The 20,014-nt window shown below is 37.2% G+C and overlaps 1 protein-coding gene across 7 annotated transcripts in view; it reads left to right on the top strand.

Moving 5' to 3' along the window:
* DGKB (diacylglycerol kinase beta) overlaps positions 1–20,014 on the top strand; it is an 869,212-nt gene that overhangs the window by 243,278 nt on the left and 605,920 nt on the right. For all 7 annotated transcript variants that reach the window (XM_061413599.1, XM_061413603.1, XM_061413600.1 and 4 more), the window contains 3 exons: positions 7,918–7,967; positions 12,409–12,483; positions 17,165–17,284. In XM_061413599.1, the coding sequence (XP_061269583.1) occupies positions 7,918–7,967; positions 12,409–12,483; positions 17,165–17,284 (245 nt within the window). The remainder of the gene's footprint in view (positions 1–7,917; positions 7,968–12,408; positions 12,484–17,164; positions 17,285–20,014) is intronic.

The raw sequence follows: 20,014 nt of genomic DNA, 5'->3' as shown, positions 1-20,014 counted from the left end.
CTTCATCCATTCCCTCATCTTTTCATTGTTAGTTACCTTCCCCTTTTATCTTAATTGCTCAGTCTTTGAAATCACTATTTTTAGACATTAGAGTTCCAAGACAGAACTTTGAATTATAATATTGTTAAATTTTACAACTTGTTCTCTTTTGTCTTTTATCTGACATCTGAGACATCTACTACAGGCTTCCAAGGTGGCACAGTGGTAAAGCATCAGCCTACCAGTGCAGGAGATGAGACACAAGAGACAGGGGTTTGATCCCTGGGTTGGAAAGACCCCCTGCAGGAGGAAACAACAACCCACTCTATATTCTTACTGGGAAATCCCTTGGACAGAGGAGCCTGGCCATCTACAGCCCACTGGGTCCCAAAGAGTTGGACATGACTGAGCACATCTTCTACATCTATGATGACGTTTTTTTTTTTTTACTCTTTCTAGCATGATTTGCACTTCAGAGACTCCATTTTGTTCTCAACACCATCCTTATTTACCTTTATTATTATTTCATAGCTTGAAACTTTCCTCTTAGTTATAAGATTCCCCTTCCTCCTTTCCTGCTTTCTGCTTTCTTCCAAAATACTTTGCCTTGATTTGAAACAACTGCTTGGTGCTCGTGGGTAGGTGGGTGGGTGGATGAGGTTTAAGCCTGACTCATGAGAGGTGAGGAAGAGGGAGTTCACTTTTCTCAGTGTTCAGTGTATACACCTTCATGTGATTACAGTCTGTTTGGTATGATACACCTACCATCAGAATACCTGACTACCCGGAGCTCAGAGCCCCTGTGGTTTGACTGCTATAAAGGTCAGAGATCCAGTATCCTATAAATTAGGGGGTTGGCATACCCTCAGGTCCAAGGTGTTAGGGGTTGAACTTAAAGGACTAATTTATCTTCATGAAAAAGTTAGTTTCCCTTTCTGTGTGAATCTGTGCCTCCTCTTCACCGCCAGCTTAAGTTTATATTCCTTAGGTTTCTCAGTCAGTCCCCATGTGTTTTCCAGCTTCTAAAATTTTATGATTCTTATTTCCCCTCACATTTCCTTTGTACTTGTGGGTTTATGCCCGTTTCATCCCTAACTGTTGCTGGTGGACTTTCAATAGAAAGATAGCATAAATACACATGTTTAATATTTCATATTTTGTGCAACACCACTACAATTTTAAATTAGGAAAGTAGACTTACTTTTGAAAATAGAAGTTTTAGAATTCCTATGTCTAATCCAGGATCAAAGAAAATGTTTGTCTTTGATTTATACTTGATGAGATTTGGACTATTGGATACTTAGTGCTCAATACATGTATGTTACTTTTATTATTGCTATAATAATTAAAACTTGAAATTCTCCAGCTTTCTTCCCTGATGAATTTGAATTTGTAGACAGCCGTTAACTGCTGTTAATGTGTTTAGAAATCAACACTAAAAATATACTAGGGCTTCTATTTCATTCAGTAGTAAAATTGTTTCTGTGGATCTGAGAGAGGAGGTGTTGAGGCAAGGAAAACGACTTTATTTGGAAAGCCAGGTGACTGAGAAGATGGCAGGCTACTGCCTTAAAATAAACTATCTTATCAGGGTCTGGAGGCCAGGTTCTTTTATAGATCAGAAATGGAGAGGAGGTGAGGAAGCAGAGTAAAATGGCTATTAATCTTGCAAACATCTTCTAGAATGGAAAGCCTCTGGCAGGGGATGTGTTAATTTCTTCCTTCCTGCCAATTACAGGTGGATCTAGTTCTGAACAAAGGTGGTTCAACAGTCAGGTAGAGGGACAGGATTCTCTGAGGCAGCCCATTCCGTATGATAATAATAACAAAAGCAACTAAAAGCAAGTCAAAGAAACAGTGCCAACATGGAGTCAGAATTGGCTTCTTTTTCTGCAACAAAGTGTTTTCAGATCAACTTTCCTGCTCAAAACAACTAGAACATTTAAACTCTATATGTATATATATAAAAATTGTTTGTAAATTTTAGGAAACTTATCAAGACAACATTGTCCAACTTGTGGGTAAATTTCGTGGGAGTGGGGAGCCAGGTTTTTGCCAATATTTTTAAAGTATAGTTTCTTAGATGGCTGAGAGGCTGAAAAGGTAAGGAGCTTTGGTAGGCAGATCTTGGGGGAAAAACTTGAATTCTGGACTCTTTCTAGCAAGTGTATTATGCTTCTAAGTGTGGTGTAAATTTCCAGTTTCTTTATAATGGATAACTTTGAGTACTTTGTTATGATCAACTACTCATACATCTTCCTTTTCTGAAGTATCTGCTTGACTTTTTTGCCTTTCTTAAATGCATTTTTTTTTTATTACTGAGTTATATGGTCTGTTCATAATATTCTAGAAACAAGTCCTTTGCTATATAGATGTGTGTTCTGAAAATATTTTTTCAAATCTGCAGCTGACTTATTTTATTAATAGTCTTTTTTTTGATGAACGGAAGTTCTAATTTTGATGAATTTTAATTTATCTACTGAAAAATACAGTCTTTGATGGTTCATATTAGCTTACGTTGATTTATGAGGATGTTGTCTTATATTTTCTTCTAGAATCTTTAAAGCTCTGCCTTAATGTAATTCAGTTTGAGCTAATGTTCATACTTGGTGTGAAGTACGGGTCATGGTAATTTTTTAGCATGAATATCCATCCAGCTGTTCCATCATCATTTTTTGTAAAGACTTTTCTTATCTCATTGAGTTGTTTTGGCCCTTGTTGACCGTACATGTATGGATCTCTGTCGCCTATAGCTCCTGTTATTTTATTTGCATAGTCAGGATGCCACTGTCCTGATTCCTTGGATTTTTATCAACTCTTGAAGTTAGGTAATGTAAATCCTTCAGATTTGTTTTTTTCTTTTCAAAGTTTGGCTATTCCAAGTTTATTTTTTTAATTTTTATATTTGTGTGCTTAGTCGCTCAGTCATGTCCAACTTTTTGAAACCCTTTGGACTGTAGCTCACCAGGCTCCTCTGTCCATGGGCTTTCCCAGGCATTGCCCTTTCCTCCTTGATGGGATCTTCCAGGCCCAGGGATTGAACCCAAGTCTCCTGTGTCTTCTGCATTGCCAGAAGATACTTATCTGCTGAGTCATCCGTCATGTGATTATTTAAAACAAAGCTGCTGTTATTTTTGTTGAGATTGTCTCCCTTATATGGAACAATCTGTGAAGAATTTACATTTTAATATTAAATGTTTCAATTCATTAACATAGTATATCTTTATAGGTTTTATATAGTTTTTCTTGGTGGTTTTATACGTTTTGCACAAAGGTCTTGTCCAATGCGATAAATTTTTCTTATGTATTTAGGTTTTTGGATATTATTGTAAAAGGTATATTTTATGTTTCAATTTCTAATTGTTCTTTGTAAGTAATAAAACTGCAATTGCCTTTTTATCTTACCACATCACTGAATATGTATACATATATATATTTATATGTAAACGTATATATCAGTATTTATACATTATAATTTCTAATATAATATATAACCTATGTTATATAAGATGTAATACTTAACATAGTTATATTAGTTATATAAGTTCTAATATAGGTGTAATAAATATGATATATATGTTTTAATGTAAGACATCGCTCTCTCTCTCTCTATATATATATATGATGGGGTTTCCCTAGTAGCTCAGATGGTAAGAGCAGGAGACCCAGGTTAGATCCCTGGGAAGATCCTCTGGAGAAGGGAATGGCAACCCAATCCAGTATTCTTGCCTGGAGAATTCCATGGACAGAGGAGCCTGGTGGGCTACAATCCATGGGTTTGCAGAGTCAGACATGACTGAGCAACTAACACTTTCACTTTCATATATATGTATATAACATATTTGTTATGTAAGTTCTAATACATATGTAAGTTCTTATATATATGAAATATGTATTTTTATATATAAGTTCCAATTCTTTTTGATGATTCAATAGCATTTTATAAACATACAAATGCATTATTTGTAATTAAAGATAGTTTTAATAATTATTTTCTTATATGTATGCCAACTGCTTGCTGCTTCTCTGTGACAGCACCTTTCAGTGTTAGCCCCCCTGCCACACACCCTTCTCTTCAATGATTACTGCTGCTGCCTGTCATCACCATGGATTATGAAAAGGTCCTTTTTTTCTTGGGTCACTACCATCTGATTAATCTTCTAGGCTTGTACTTCGGATAGGTAGAGGCTGCCTCTTGTGCAAACTCTATTTTCAAGTCAGGCTAGTGAAGAAAAGGTGTCTAACTTTTCATCTGTTATGGTGCTTTATAAGTCTGGCTTTTAGAATCTAGGAAGAAGTTTCAGATGCTGCCCAAAATGAATGGCAGATACCCACAAATTCACACCACGTGTGTGTGTGTCTTTGAGTTCATATTTCCATGAAAACTTACCAGTAGGCATAGGTTTTTCCACCTAGCAGAGCAGTATGAAATTGTTTGGCATTAATTAATCCTTATGCCAATAAAGATTAACAGAGTCACAGCTGTCCCTCATTCTAAAATATAGTTAGGCTTTTGGGAAGTCCTTGCCTTGTTCCTGGCATTTAACCCCTTCTTTGAGTGGTGCAAGAATTCTTGCCACTTAAAAAGATATTTTTATCATTTTATGCTATACTAGAAAATCTTTTTTGTTTTGTTTGTTTTTTATAAAATTTATTTTAATTGGAGGCTAATTACTTTACAGTATTGTGGTGGGTTTTGCCATACATTCACATGAATCAGCCATGGGTGTACATGTGTTCCCCATTCTGAACCCCCCTCCCACCTCCTTCCCCATCCCATCCCTCAGGGTCATCCCAGTGCACCAGCCCTGAGCACCCTGTCTCATGCATCAAACCTGGACTGATTCACATATAATGTATATATTTCACATATAATATACATGTTTCAATGCTATTCTCTCAAATCATCCCACCCTCGCCTTCTCCCACAGAGTCCAAAAGTTTGTTCTTTACATCTGTGTCTCTATTGCTGTCTTGCATATAGGGTCATCGTTACCATCTTTCTAGATTCCATATATATGCATTAATATACTGTACTAGGGACTTCCTGGTGGCTCAGATGGTAAAGCGTCTGTCTACAATGCAGGAGACCCAGGCTTCAATCCCTGGGTTGGGAAGATCACCTGGAGAAGGAAATGGCACCCCACTTCAGTACTATTGCCTGGAAAATCCCATGGACAGAGGAGCCTGGTAGGCTATAGCCCACGGGGTCAAAAAGCGTTGGACACGACTGAGCGACTTCACTTTCACGTTCATACTGTACTGGTGTTTTTCTTTCTGACTTACTTCAGTCTGTATAATAGGCTCCAGTTTCATCCAACTCATTAGAACTGATTCAAATACACTCTTTTAATAGCTGAGTAATATTCCATTGTGTATATGTACCACAGCTTTCTTATCCATTTGTCTGCCGATGGACATCCAGATTGCTTCCATGTCCTGGCTATTATAAACAGTGCTGTGATGAACATTGGGGTACGGGTATCTCTTTCAATTCTGGTTTCCTCGGTGTGTATACCCAGCAGTGGGATTGCTGGGTCATAAGGCAGTTCTATTTCCAGTTTTTTAAGGAATCTCCACACTGTTCTCCATAGGGGCTGTACTAGTTTGCAATCCCACCAACAGTGTAAGAGGATTCCCTTTTCTCCACACCCTCTCCAGCATTTATTGCTTGTAGACTTTTGGATAGCAGCCATTCTGACTGGGGTGAGATAGTACCTCATTGTGGTTTTGATTTGTATTTCTCTGACAATGAGTGATGTTGAGCATCTTTTCATATGTTTGTTAACCATCTGTATGTCTTCTTTGGAGAAATGTCTGTTTAGATCTTTGGCCCATTTTTTGATTGGGTCATTTATTTTTCTGGAATTGAGCTACAGGAGTTGCTTGTATATTTTTGAGATTAATTCTTTGTCAGTTGCTTCATTTACTATTATTTTCTCCCATTCTGAAGGCTGTCTTTTCACTTTGCTTATAGTTTCCTTCATTGTGCAAAAGCTTAATTAGGTCCCATTTGTTTATTTTTGTTTTTATTTCCATTACTCTGGGAGGTGGGTCAATAAAGGATCCTGCTATGATTTACATCAGAGTGTGTTTCGCCTATGTTTTCCTCTAGGAATATGATAGTTTCTGGTCTTACATTTAGATCTTTAATCCATTTTGAGTTTATTTTTGTGTATGGTGTTAGAAAATGTTCTAGTTTCATTCTTTACAAGTGGTTGACCAGTTTTCCCAGCAGCACTTGTTAAAGAGATTGTCTTTTCTCCATTGTATATTCTTGCCTCCTTTGTCAAAGATAAGGTGTCCATAGGTGCATGGATTTATCTCTGGGCTTTCTGTTTTGTTCCATTGATCTCTATTTCTGTCTTTGTGTCAGTACCATACTATCTGGATGACTGTAGCTTTGTAGTATACTAGAAAATCTTGAAATGCATGGTATCTTTGTTGTGGTAAGTTCTTTTTTTCTTCCTGAATTTTATTATTTAGTACATAAGAACAATTATCATGGTTTGCAAGATATTTATGTCATTAAGCAAGCCCTAACATTGTATCCTTTAATTCAATAGGTATACATTTTCCCCTTACTTTTCAACATCTTTAAAGTCTGTTTCCATTTTATAATAAATAGGACATCATAGCTAGGTTGGTAGCATTTTTTTTTTCCTTTTAATGATATGCAGGCTAGTTTTCATCACTGACTCAATGGACATGAGTTTGAGTAAACTCCAGCAGATAGTGAAGGACAGGTAAGTCTAAAGTCTTGTAGTTCCTGCTGTCACAAAGAGTCGGACATGATTTAACAACTGAACAACAGCAGGCTAGTTTTGCATCTTATAAATATCTTAGAATTTTTTAAATATAATACTCATTTTTAAACATGAAAAATAATGAGTTACAGATTAAAGTCATTTCATAACTATGTCTCCTAGTTGTCACTGTCTTTAGTTCATGTTATAAGCCTCAGACATCAAGACTCTTCAGGAAATTATACAAACCCAACACAACCCTCATTTCCATTCCTCTATTTTTACAGCTGTGGCATTCTTCTCTGTTTATCTCAGCCCAGCACCTGCAGCCTTTTCTGTAGTCTCCTCATGGTGTGTGAGCTCTTCAAGGGGTCCTTAGGCCAGCCATGGACCTCTGCCATGCTGCTTTCCTGAGCTCTCTGCGGTGGAGCCAACAGCATCATTTTCATGTTTGATTAGTTCAAAAATTGGTTACCCCATGAAACTAACCCTTAGATTTAAACAAATATATCATTATACCCATGACAATAACATAGTTTTGTTTCTGCATCTTCTATCAGAAAAATTCCCTTATTTTACACTAAGTTTTCCTTTCACATGCTGTTAATGATCAGTCAGATCAATGGCTTATCTGTGTGCCATGACCTATAGCTTTTGATACATGTTTGTGTGTGTCATCTTGCTTAACTTTTACAACAAATATGTGTCTTAGGACATGGTGAGGATTCTCATAGTATAGATAAGAAAGCAGTGTTTGAGCTCACATAACGGTGGATGGCAGTTTTCAGATTATAATTGATCTCCAAACCTCTAAATCAGTTATTTCTTCTTATCTACACTGTTCTTTAATATCCAGACTCTGAATGTCTAAACTCCTTCTCTTCCTTTATTTTTGAATTTCCATTTAATGATCTTGTAAAAAAATTTGAGCAAACAATAGCAGTTTGTCATGATTTCTAGCTGAATAACAAAAATCAGTAGAACTTATATCTGATATCCAGTACTGTTATTAATGATTAATGATTAATTCACATTGAAAGCTTAAATGATCCCATAAATCAGTTACTTGAAGGTGGGGAGGGATTTAGTAGTATTTATTTCTGACAGAAAATAATTTTTCAAGAGTATGCCTTATTCCAGCATTGATCTTACTCACCTCTAATCTTCTTTTCAACACCTCTTTTATTTCTAGTTATGTTTCGCCTCTATGACACAGATGGAAATGGCTTCCTGGACAGCTCGGTAATTTTTTTCTTCAAATTATCTGTGAAAATTTAAGAGTAGTTTGTTCTGAAAAGTGCAATGAATAAATTTATAGCTATTACCACAGAAGACACAATATAATTTCCATGCACTGATACAACATTTTTATCATCTGACTTTTTGAAAGCAAGTGATCAGAGGAAACTATTAGGATTATAGTTGTTCTATTAAATAAGTTTACTACAGAAAAGTGACTTTTTATACAAAGAAAGATAAAAAAGACCCCAGCCCTGTCTGAATAAAGTGTAAGAGAAAGATGAGGGCAATGCTTTAAAAAGATATCTCTATATATATCAATGAGATTTGACACTTAGGAAAATGTCAAGAACACAGGTAGAATTTAAAAGAGTTATAAAGTCAATTCACTCATTTTATTATTTTCCCACTTTTTAAAGAGGCTTCTCAGGTGGTGCAGTGGTAATGAATCTTCCTGCCAAAGAAGGAGACACAGGTTTGATCCCTGGGTGGGGAAGATCCCCGGAGGAAAGCATGACAACCCACTCCAGTATTCTTGCCTGGAGAACCCCATGAACATAGGAGCCTGGCGGGCTACAGTCCACGGGGTCGCAGAGAGTTAGACATGACAACGCATAGCACCCACACACATTTTAAAAGTACTCTTAGTCTCATGCTGCTGCTAAGTCACTTCAGTCGTGTCCGACTCTTTGGGACCCCATAGACGGCAGCCCACCAGGCTCCTCCGTCCCTGGGATTCTCCAGGCAAGAACACGGGAGTGGGTTGCCATTTCCTTCTCCAATGCATGAAAGTGAAAAGTGAAAATGAAGTCGCTCAGTCGTGTCTGACTCCTAGTGACCCCATGGACTGCAGCCCACCAGGCCCCTCCATCCATGGGACTTTCCAGGCAAGAGTACTGGAGTGGGGTGCTTAGTCTCATATGTTGATAAAATAGGCCATTATCTTTAAAATTGCTTTGGTAAACTTCCCTTTGAAAAACACCTTATCCCATTTTACACTCTATCTATAGTTTTAGTTATAAAAAGAAATAGAAGAAAATATAATCTCATAGAAAGCAATAAATATTTATTTTATTCATAATATAGGCATATCATTCACAGCTTTCAAGGAGTAGTTAGCTTCTTAGTTCTCAAATCAGAACCTTATAAATATATCTGTTTAACAGATGAATGTATATATGTATTTCAGATATATTTTCTGCCTAACATTTTGTATATTATATCATGTCCTATTGTATGAAGAAAATATAAGAATATTACTGAAAGAATAAGTGTCAGATTATGGAAATTTTGAAGTACATAGGTACCTATAAAAACAAATGTTTCAATATACTGAATACTGATTAAAATAAACACTTCTGACAACGAGTTTTTCTCATCATCTGATGTACTTCCCAATGGCAGAACTCAAACAGATTTTTACAAGCAGAGCAATGAAGTTGGACATACATTAATGTAACACTGAGTAGGATAATGGTACATTAGCTTCTCCACAGAGAGATAAAAATATACAATTGCTCATTTAGAAATCTGAGTTGATGCTGTGATTGTGGGATTTCTTATGCTAGGGTATTTCTAATTTTTCAAATACTGTTATCTTTAGTGCCTAGTAGTGTTCAGTTTTCCACTTAGGAATATTAAGCTGCATGATACATTTGCTCATTTTCTGGGGGCATTTCATGGCTAGTCATTTAGATTTCTTCTATATATGTCAATATGCTTATTGTAACACTTCTGATTATACCAATGTAAATTTATTTTAAAATCAGATTTGTTTTCTTTTTTCTTTTTTAATAGTTCTATTACTTTATTTTAAAAAATTAATTTATTTAAATAATTTTCTTTTTAATTAAAGAATGTGTCTTTACTAGACTTTTAGCCATGGGTTGGCAACTAATTTGAAAATCCAGTCAAATGCTTCTTTTGGTCTCTGGACATTTTTTGGTTAACATATAGTAAATTACTAAAAATATTTATAATTATATTCTGAATATTATACAACAAGCTGAGGATAAATGTTTGCTTATGACTGAATTAGTCTTTTTTTGTAAATAAAGCTCTATGGTTTTTGGCCACACAATTTTCTGCCCCAGGAGATTTTCTTCACCACCAGGTTGGAACTGCAATTCCAATGTCATTTTCTTAGAAATTTAAAGGCTTAGCTGTTCATATATTGGAAATACAGCAGAATAAAATTAATACTTTGAGAAATGACCAGTATGTCTAATAATACTAGTTAATGTTATTGATTACTTGTCTCAGATAAGATCAATGTATTTTATATAATGTATTTAATCTTTGTAGCAACTCTATTAACTAGGTACTATTAGCATATCCATTTTTACTGAATCTTTGAGGGGTTAAATGACTTATCTGATATCACATGCCCATACAATAGCACACCCAAAATAGTTTCAATTTCTCAAAACATATCCAGAGACTTCAGTGGTCCCAAATCATTGTTGTTTAGTCACTAAATCATGCACACTTCTTTTGCAACCTCAAAGGGTGTAGCCCACTAGGCTCCTCTGAGCATGGGATTTCCCAAGCAAGAATACTGGAGTGGGTTGTCATTCCCTTTTCCAGGGGATCTTCCTGACCCAGGAATGGAACCTGCGTCTCCTGCATCTCTTTCATTGGCAGGCGGATTCTTAACCACTGAGCAACCAGGGAAGCCCAATGAGGGGATTGTCAGAAGTAGGAAGGTGTATATATGCCAAGATAAAGTACCTGGAAGATTAGTTACACACACACACACACACACACACACACAGAAGTTGCTCAGTCGTGTCCGACTCTACGACCCCATGGATTCACACACATACATAAATTCTAGCCTCTAATTCCAAAATAGTAATGTTAATTGCTCAGTCATGTCTCATTCTTTGCCACCCCACCGACTGTAGCCTGCCAGGCTCCGCTGTCCATGGTTTCTCCAGGCAAGAATACTGGAGTGGGTTACCATTCCCTTCTCCAGAGGATCTTCCCAACCCAGGGATCGAACCTGGGTCCCCTGTGTTGCAGGCAGATTCTTTACCATCTGAGCTACAGCAAAGTCCTGATACTACACTTGATCCTGGTCAAATGTGTTTGAAATTTTTTCTTATCTGTAGTAAATAAACACATTTGTATTTGCGTTGTTTCTGAAACAGCCTATGTTATAAAAATAATACTTTTATGATTAGAGTTATATTTTTCAGTTTCTCAGAGGGATGCACAAATCCTTCTATCAAGAGAACCTCTTTAACCATATTTTCTTCTTCATTTTTATTAACCATATATATTAGATTAGAGATTTGAGTATATTTTATTAATATGCTTTTCAGCTTTCTTCTTTTATACTTCTTATACTTTAAATTATCATACTATAAAACACTACTTCTAATTATATCATTTACTGACTTAAAGTTATTAACATTCACAAACTACATTTAGTCTGTTCTAAAGATACAGAAGAATTAAAACATTAAATAAATCGGTATGAAAATATATTTTAAGTTATTTAGCCAAGGCATCTATATTAACCATCAGTTCTTCACAAAGTTGTTATTGAGCAGAAGAATGTGAAAATTCAACCTAAAATTCTGTCTCCTCATAAAATAAATTCTACATGCCTTAGCCTCCAAACCTTGACCTGAACACACCTCTAGCAGAGCAAATTATACCAATAAATGGCTAAAATAGTCAATATACATTCTCATTATATCAGAATAAAAATAAACCTCAGAGTTACCCTCAAACGCTTTCTCCCACCCTTCCACACCTGTTTTCAAGCTGTGGAGTAAGGATACTTGGAGGGAAGTTTGGAACAGAGTGAACAAGGGTGTGTGTACCTGTGGCTGATTCTTATCGAAGTTTGACAGAAAACAACAAAATTCTGTAAAGCAATTAACCTTCAGTTAAAGAACAAATAAAAAAAATGATAAGCTTGTGAAATTATGCATGCTCCTACTTTCATCAGATACTGCTTTCCAAACAAAACTTTTCCTAAAAATCTTCTGCTGGAAGGAAATCTTTCTTTGTATAATTGTGCCCTCTCCTGGTGAAGCTTTCTAGACAAAGTCCAGAAGGAGCAGATATTTAGTATAGTTGACTTCACAGTTGGCACAGTGGTAAAGAATCCTGCTGCCCATGCAGGAGACACAGAAGATGCTGGTTAGCTTCCTGGGTCGGGAAGATACCCTCGAGGAGGAATGGCAGCCCATTCTAGTATTCTTGCCTGGGAAATCCCATGGACAGAGGAGCCTGGAGGACTGTAGTTCATGGGGTCTCAAAGAGTTGGACATGACTGAGCATGCATGCATATGTTTACTTTTTATATAAAAGTAATCATTGCACTCTTTTAGTGTTTGAGCTACACGCTGAACAAATCAAAGTCAAAGTTGAAGAACTTACTAAGACCTTGTATTCATCCTGTCTCTCTCCCTCTCCTCTCCTCCTCCAGGAACTAGAAAATATCATCAGTCAGATGATGCACGTGGCCGAGTACCTCGAATGGGACGTCACTGAACTGAATCCAGTAGGTATAGGGATGATTTAACTCTTGGCTACTTTCTAGAAGGCACTTGCTTCTTTCATCTTTTTTGCCATCCTAGTATGTAACTGGCATTTAATTTTATATTTTCATAACTCTTAACTTACTATTTATAATCAGTAGTCAAAGTGGATTCTGAGTATAAAATAATGTATGTGGTTTTCTGAAGTTCTTAGCAGTGACATCTTGCTTTTCTTTCTCACGGAAATTAATCTGAATTGATGGTCTTAAATAAGTGTAAGTAAACAAGCTGTTGATGACACTACCAAGGTCATACCATGCCATGAAAAAGTCAAATAGATACGTATTTTAGGATCTCCATGTTTTCCCTTATTTGGGAATAGCTGGAGTAGTCAATCTGAAAGAGGAAGAGGTGATTATGAAGATGATAATGATGGTTGTCTGTGCACAGAGCACTGTTGTCTTTCCATCTGTGTTATTTAAGGCTCGCAGCCCTAAGAGGTAGACACTACTGTTTGACTCATTTTACACATGAGGAAATTGAGACCCCAAAGGTTTCTGTTTTAATTTATTTTATTGCAGTGTAGTTGATTTACAATGTTGTGTTACATTCTACTGTACGGCAAAATGATTCAGTTATACTTGTATACACATTCTTTTCCATTATGGTTTATCACAGTTTTGAGTAGAGTTCCCTGTGCTATCCAGTAAGACCTTGTAGTTTATCCATCCTGTGTATAATAGTTTGCATCTGGTAACCCCAAACTCCCAGTCCATCCTTCCCATCCACCCCCTTCCTACAAGCACAAGTCTGTTCCCTGTGGCTGTGAGTCTGTTTCTGTTTCGTTGGTAAGTGCATTTGCATTATATTCTAGATTCCACATGTAAGTGGCATCATATGGTATTTGTCTTTGTCTGGCTGACTTGCTTTACATGATAATATTTAGGTCCATCCTTGTTGCTGCAAATGACACTATTTCATCATTTTTTGTGGCTGAGTAACAATGCATTGTATCTATGTAACAGGTCTTATTTATCTACTTTTCCTTCAATGGACATTTAGGTTGCTTCCATGTCTTGGCTGTTGTAAAAAGTGCTGCAATAAATATTGGGGTGTATGTATCTTTTTGAATCATAGTTTCTTCCAGATACATGCTCAGGATTGCAGGGAGACTCCAAAATGTTAGTGAAAGTGAAGTTGCTCAGTTGTGTCCAACTCTTTGGAGACCACAAGGCGTGTAGCCTACCAGGCTTCTCGGTCCATGGGATTTTCCAGGCAAGAATACTGGAGTGGGTTACCGTTTCCTTCTCCAGGAGATCTTCCTGACCCAGGGATTGAACCCAGGTCTCCGGCATTGTAGGCAGATGCTTTATCATCTGAGCCACCAGGGATGGTATTAGTGACTTGCTCCCAAACTCTCTAGCTAGTGAAAGATGGAGCTAGGAAACATTAATCATGTTGTTTAAAGAAACAGTATCGAACAGTGCCTATAAGAGCATAAAAACCTCTTGTTTCCATAGATTTATATCCAAGTTACCAATATTATTCAAATGTGTATTAAAACAAAAGTGGTTTGAAATTTTTACTTCAGTCACAGGTAATATTTGGGGGAGAGTTAATGAATGTTATTGATTTTAGTTTCTCTTGAAACCAACTCAATTTAGCAAATTGTACATTAGTTAAGTAAATACAAATCAATTTAATTTAAATGTTTTACATTTTATATGAATTCAAAGAGCCCATTTAACCACATAAATTCCCATTTATGCAGTCAGCTCCATGGTAATGGCATGATAATGTGATAGGAGAGCTCAAATCACATTTTCCTTGCATTGCAAACTAGTGCAGTTAAAGTGCAACCAAGTCAGTGCAATGCTGTGTACAGGGCCAGCACCATTCTTACTGGGATCAGGGTTTTCCAAGTTTTAACTCAGCTGGTTTTTCTTTTTCCTTTTTGAAAGTGGAAATGCATATGTTGTACACATAATGAGTGGCAGATATCATTAACAAAATTTCAGTTTGCATATGGAATAATAAAGTGGATAGTAACATATTTAATTAGAAGAATATTTCTTGATTCACTGTGATACTGTTTGCACTGAAATCAAAGGACTTCTTGTAAGTTCTGCTGCCTTTGTTGGTTGTGTTTATGTAAAACAGCTTTCTCTATCATACTTAATACCTGTGAATATAATTTATCCATTAATCAAGCCTCTTGTGCTCACTGGAGTAATAAAGGGAAGAGAACCATTTTTTTAGTCAGCTTTCTAAGCAGACGGAAGCACCACTACATCACAAGAAAAGTATTTGGTGGTGGTGGGGTTTGAGAAAATGGGGATCTGGATGCTCTGTGGAAGGGCTAGTGGTGGCTGTGTGGTCTAATTAGAACAAATACATACTGGAAAATGCGATTAATAAGCTAAATAGCAGTATTAGTCATTTGTGGCATATACTAATAAGTCTGTCCTTTCTGTGGGCAGTATGGAGTGTCAAGATAAAAGCCTTGCCTATGTCTGTAGCTGCTGTCATAATAACTGCCTCATCCTGCCTGATGATTCAGCAGCTCTCCCCGTTTCAAGTGTGTGTGTGCTTTTATATACATTGTTTGACTCTTAAGTTGGCATGATAAATAACGAGAAGGATACATTTGATGTTGATGGCAGTTAGTAGGGGAGATGAGATGTCCTTGAACAGAGTTCTTAAAAACTAATCCAGGCTCTCCCATTAGATTTACTAAGTACGAAATGAATGGATCAGTTCTCTGAAACAAATGCTCTGTGTTTTAGTTCTCGTCCCGTTTGTTCATTTCTGTTGGTTCATGAGAGTGCCTTCAAGAGGCAGGGCCTTTTAATCAGACCTTATGCCCAATTTTAAATGAATTCCCTTGTCCTTCATTTTGAGAGTAATGAAACTATTACAGCATCATTTTTTCCCAAGAAGACTCTCCAGTACCTATAGATACATTTGTTTCTAGGAAGGAAAATTATCTGATTTTAAAATACTTCTTGAGGAAAAACACCAATCAACCAGGTTCAGCGATGTTGAGGCAAATGATCCTTCTATCAACAAACATATCAAGTATTCCATTCATTGCACCTTTTCAAATTTTTCTTCTAATGCGCTCTGTGTTTCTTTCTTGTTTTTTTTTTTCTTTTAATGGATTAAAACTTCCATATTAGATAAAGGTGGTGAGTTACTTCCTTCCCTGGAGTCTTCCACATTTTCCTCTTTGGTGCCATTAGGTAGGAGGTACTACACCTTTCCAGCAGCAGTAATATAATTTCTGCTCATGTAACTTGGGGCTTCCCAGATGGCACTAGGGTAAAGGCTCTGCCTGCCAGTGCAGGAGACACAAGAGACGTAGGTTTGATCCCTGGATCGGGAAGATTCCCTGGAGAAACACAGGGAAACACACTCTAGTATTCTTACCTGGAGAGTCTCATGGGCAGAAGAGCCTGGTAGGCTACAGTCCATGGGGCCACAAAGTTGGACATGACTGACCCACTGAACATATAATATAACCCTAACAACAGCTATATTAAACTTACTATGTATGCTAGATACTCTTCAAGGATACTTAGACTGTATTAGCACATCTAACTCTCACACCAACCCTTGGAATTAACAACACATATTAGCACTATGCAGCCAAGAGGTAAATGTATTCCGCATACTGTGGAGAACACTTCGGGATACTGTATGCAAGTCATCTTTAGAAAAGAAATCTAATCCAAATGGTCTGATTGTTTAACTTCTTGGCTCTATTAAGTTCTGATAGGCAATTAAAAGCGACTTAATTCCTCTGCCCCATACCACTTAGCAAAGAATTATTTCAGCTCTTTGCCATGAAGTTAATTTGTTCAGTCATTATCTGGCATATATTTGAATAAAAAAAATAATCTAGAGACAGCAATTAAAGATCACTTTCATCCATAAATTAAAGGTACCTTTTTGTTTAAGCTCTGCCATTCAGTGAGAAAATATTAAAAAGTTAAGCAATTATGTCTAAAAGCTAGTCAGTATAAGTAGTCATGTTCTAGAAATCATAGCAAAACTACTATTATTCTCAATGACAGGATTAACATTGTAACAAATTATCTAGATAGTTACCTCAACTTCCCAGTTAGCTGCTGTTGTGTGTGTGTGTGTGTGTGTGCACGCGCGCGTGTACCCGTGCACATGTGGGTGTGCATACTGAGTCATGTCCAACTCTTTGCAACCCCCTGGACTTTTAACCTGCCAGGATTCTCTGTACTTGGAATTTTCCAGGCAAGAATACTGGAGTGGGTTGCCATTTTCTTCGGGATCTTCCCAACCCAGGATTGAACCCGTGTCTCCTGCATTGGCGGGTGGGTTCTTTACGAGTAGCACCACCTGGGAAGCAGTTTGCTGCTAGTCACGGTTTATTGGGCTTCCCTGCTGGCTCAGATGGTAAAGAATCTGCCTGCAAGGCAGGAGACCCGGGTTTCATCACTACCCACTCCAGTATTGTTTCCTGGAGAATCCCGTGGACAGGGGAGCCTGCAGAGCTATATAGTCCATAGGGTCGCAAAGCAACTTACACACACACTCCTGAAGCAACTTACACACATGCACACACACACAGAGTTTATTATAATCAATTCATTGTAATACTTGGTTGTATCACATGAAACTTATTTTATTGATTCATTTTCAAATTTTTCCTCATCTTCTCTATTCTAGATCCTCCATGAAATGATGGAAGAAATTGACTATGATCATGATGGAACAGTCTCTCTGGAGGAATGGATTCAAGGAGGCATGACAACAATTCCACTCCTTGTGCTCCTGGGCTTAGAAAATGTAAGTATTTACATAGATGGGGTAACATGGTGGTAAGTCAGTGGAGGTCTCTTTTATACATTTTGATTATAAATTCATCTATTTTCTACAATTAAGTATTTATTGAGTGCCTGATCCTTCTAATATGTATGACTCTGTGCAATTTAACAGTAGCTCCTTGTATAATAATACTTGCCATGAATATACTAGTTCATTTTAGGTATTACCTTATTATTTAATACATAATTGCTCTCTTTTCCCCACCATTTAAAGTGCAATCTAGTTTAAAAATTATTGATCTCTTTTTATCTAATGGAAGAAACACCCCAGCATGATTGCATGCTGTGGTTCTTATCACACTCCATCCATTTCTATACTTCTCCTCATGAAGATGATCTAGTTTATTGGTAAACAAACCCGTAAGTGGAGGAGCCAATTATAATCAAGGTGGTTGACTCTATATACACGTAAGTGTAAGCATATTTTGGACATGGGCTTCCCTGTTGGCTTAGACATTAAAGAATCTGCCTGCAATTCAGTAGACCCGGGTTTGATCCCCCTATCAGGAAGATTCTCTGTTGAAGGAAATGGCAGTCCACTCCATTATTCTTGTCTGGAGAATCCCATGGACAGAGGAGCCTGGTAGGCTATAGTCCGTGGGTCACAAAGAGTCAGACACAACTGAGCGACTAACACTCCACAGCACTCCATATATGTTGTCGTTCAGTCGCTCAGTCGTGTCCGACTCTGCGACCCCATGGACTGCATGCAGCACACCAGGCTCCCCTGCCCTTCACTATCTCCCAGAGTTTGCTCAAATTCAAGTCCATTGATGCAGTGATGCCACCTAGCCGTCTGATTCTCTGTCACCTTCTTCTCCTCCTGTCCTCAATTTTTCCTAGCATCAGGGTGTTTTCCAATGAGTCGGCTTTTTGCCTCAGGTGGCCAAAGTATTGGAGCTTCAACTTCAGCATCAGTCCTTCCAGTGAATATTCAGGGTTGGTTTCCTTTAGGATTGACTGGTTTGATCTCCTTGCTATCCAAGGGACTCTTGGAGTCTTCTCCAGCAGCACAATTAGAAAGCATCAATTCTTCAATGCTCAGCCTTCTTTATGGTCCAATTGTCACATCTGTACATGACTCCTGGAAAAACAGTAGCTTTGACTATAGGGACCTTTGTTGGCAAAGTGATGTGTCTGCATTTTAATACGCTGTCTAGGTTTGTCATAGCTTTTCTTCCAAGGAGCAAGCATCTTTTTGTTTTCCTTACGTAGCAGTAGTTTGTCACAGTTTTTCCTTCTAATCCTGTCAATGTTTTCTCATATCACTGCCTCCAGTGGTAATTAAAACTGGTGGTTTGGGGAATAACATACCAACCTCAGATCAGAATGTGATATGATAGTGACTTTGAATCTAGAGCTTACTACCCCAGTTTGGTTGAATTTCGGTAATAGTTAATTTAAAAATTCGACACTGGATTTTTACACTTAGCTTTAATAAAGAAGAATTAACTACCACATTCAGATAGTATAATGTATAATTAGATTCAAAGAGCGTTACATATGGAAAGCAGCATGGCACATGGAATAGTTAGACTTTTGAGATGCAAGATCATAGTGTTCATTGCTTCTCTGCTTTTTCAAGTATTTATTTACGGGCTGCCCTGGGTCTGTGTTGCTGTGTGGACATTCTCTAGCTGCAGAGAGGGCTGCTCTCTAGTTGCGGTGCGTGGGCTTCTCACTGCAGTGGTTTCCTTGTTGCAGCTCGCATGCTCTAGAGCACAGCTTCTGTAGTTGTGGCAGCTGAGCTTAGTTGCCCTGCAGCATGGGGGACTTCCTGGACCAGGAATTGAACTGGTACCCCCTGCACTGCAAGACAGATTGTTATCCACTGAACCACCAGGGAAGCCCCTGTTACACTTCTTGTTACCAGCAATAACAGTTTTTCAAATTCAAGACTATGCTATAGTTAACTCAAGAGCCCCGATTTTTAAGTCAGTTCCCAAGAGCTCTTGCAGTCTGTGTGAAATATGTGATAGTGTGTAAAAATATGTTGCACATTTTTACATATTATTTTGGGAATATATAAATGGGCTTTGGGATGGTGGAATTCATCTGTTTCATCTGGATCTTCAAATTCTTTTACATTCAGGTTAATCTTAGGGGGCCCATTGGATTTTAGCAATGGTCAGAGTAGGGAAAAGTAGAATTACTAATAGATGATAAATAGGAAATTAATCTTAAGGTAAATAATTTATTAAAACAAAGATAATATCAGCCTTATTAATAGATACATAGTTCCACATTTTGAGAATTAATGAAGCAATACTTCTTGTGTCTGATGTTCTTATACTATACATAACCTAGTATCTTCTTGTAATAACTTACTATGTATCTCTGCATCAAAAATATTTGTTTCGTTTTTTAATATACCTTTGACAAAGGCATATGTAAATCAGAATATTGGGTGAAAACAGAAAATAAACTGACAAAATCTTAACTTCAGAAGGTTTGGTATATGTCCTGTACTGAAAAATAGTTGGTATAACTATTCAAGATGTTCCAATGATAGTGGTTCCTGAGAATGGAATTTTATGTTTTTAAAACTAAATTTTTTAAAAACATTTATGGAAATTCTAGTATGAGAGAAGATTTAGGAATGAGCAAGTAAATTATTTGATAATAGCAGGTTTGACAGGAACCTGGGGAATTGGAAACATCTATATTTCTAATATCCCAGAAAAAATTTGAA

This window comes from Bos javanicus, chromosome 4, assembly GCF_032452875.1.
Source record: "Bos javanicus breed banteng chromosome 4, ARS-OSU_banteng_1.0, whole genome shotgun sequence".
NCBI classification, from domain to species: Eukaryota; Metazoa; Chordata; class Mammalia; order Artiodactyla; family Bovidae; genus Bos; species Bos javanicus.
This window is presented reverse-complemented; position numbering and strand designations above follow the sequence as displayed.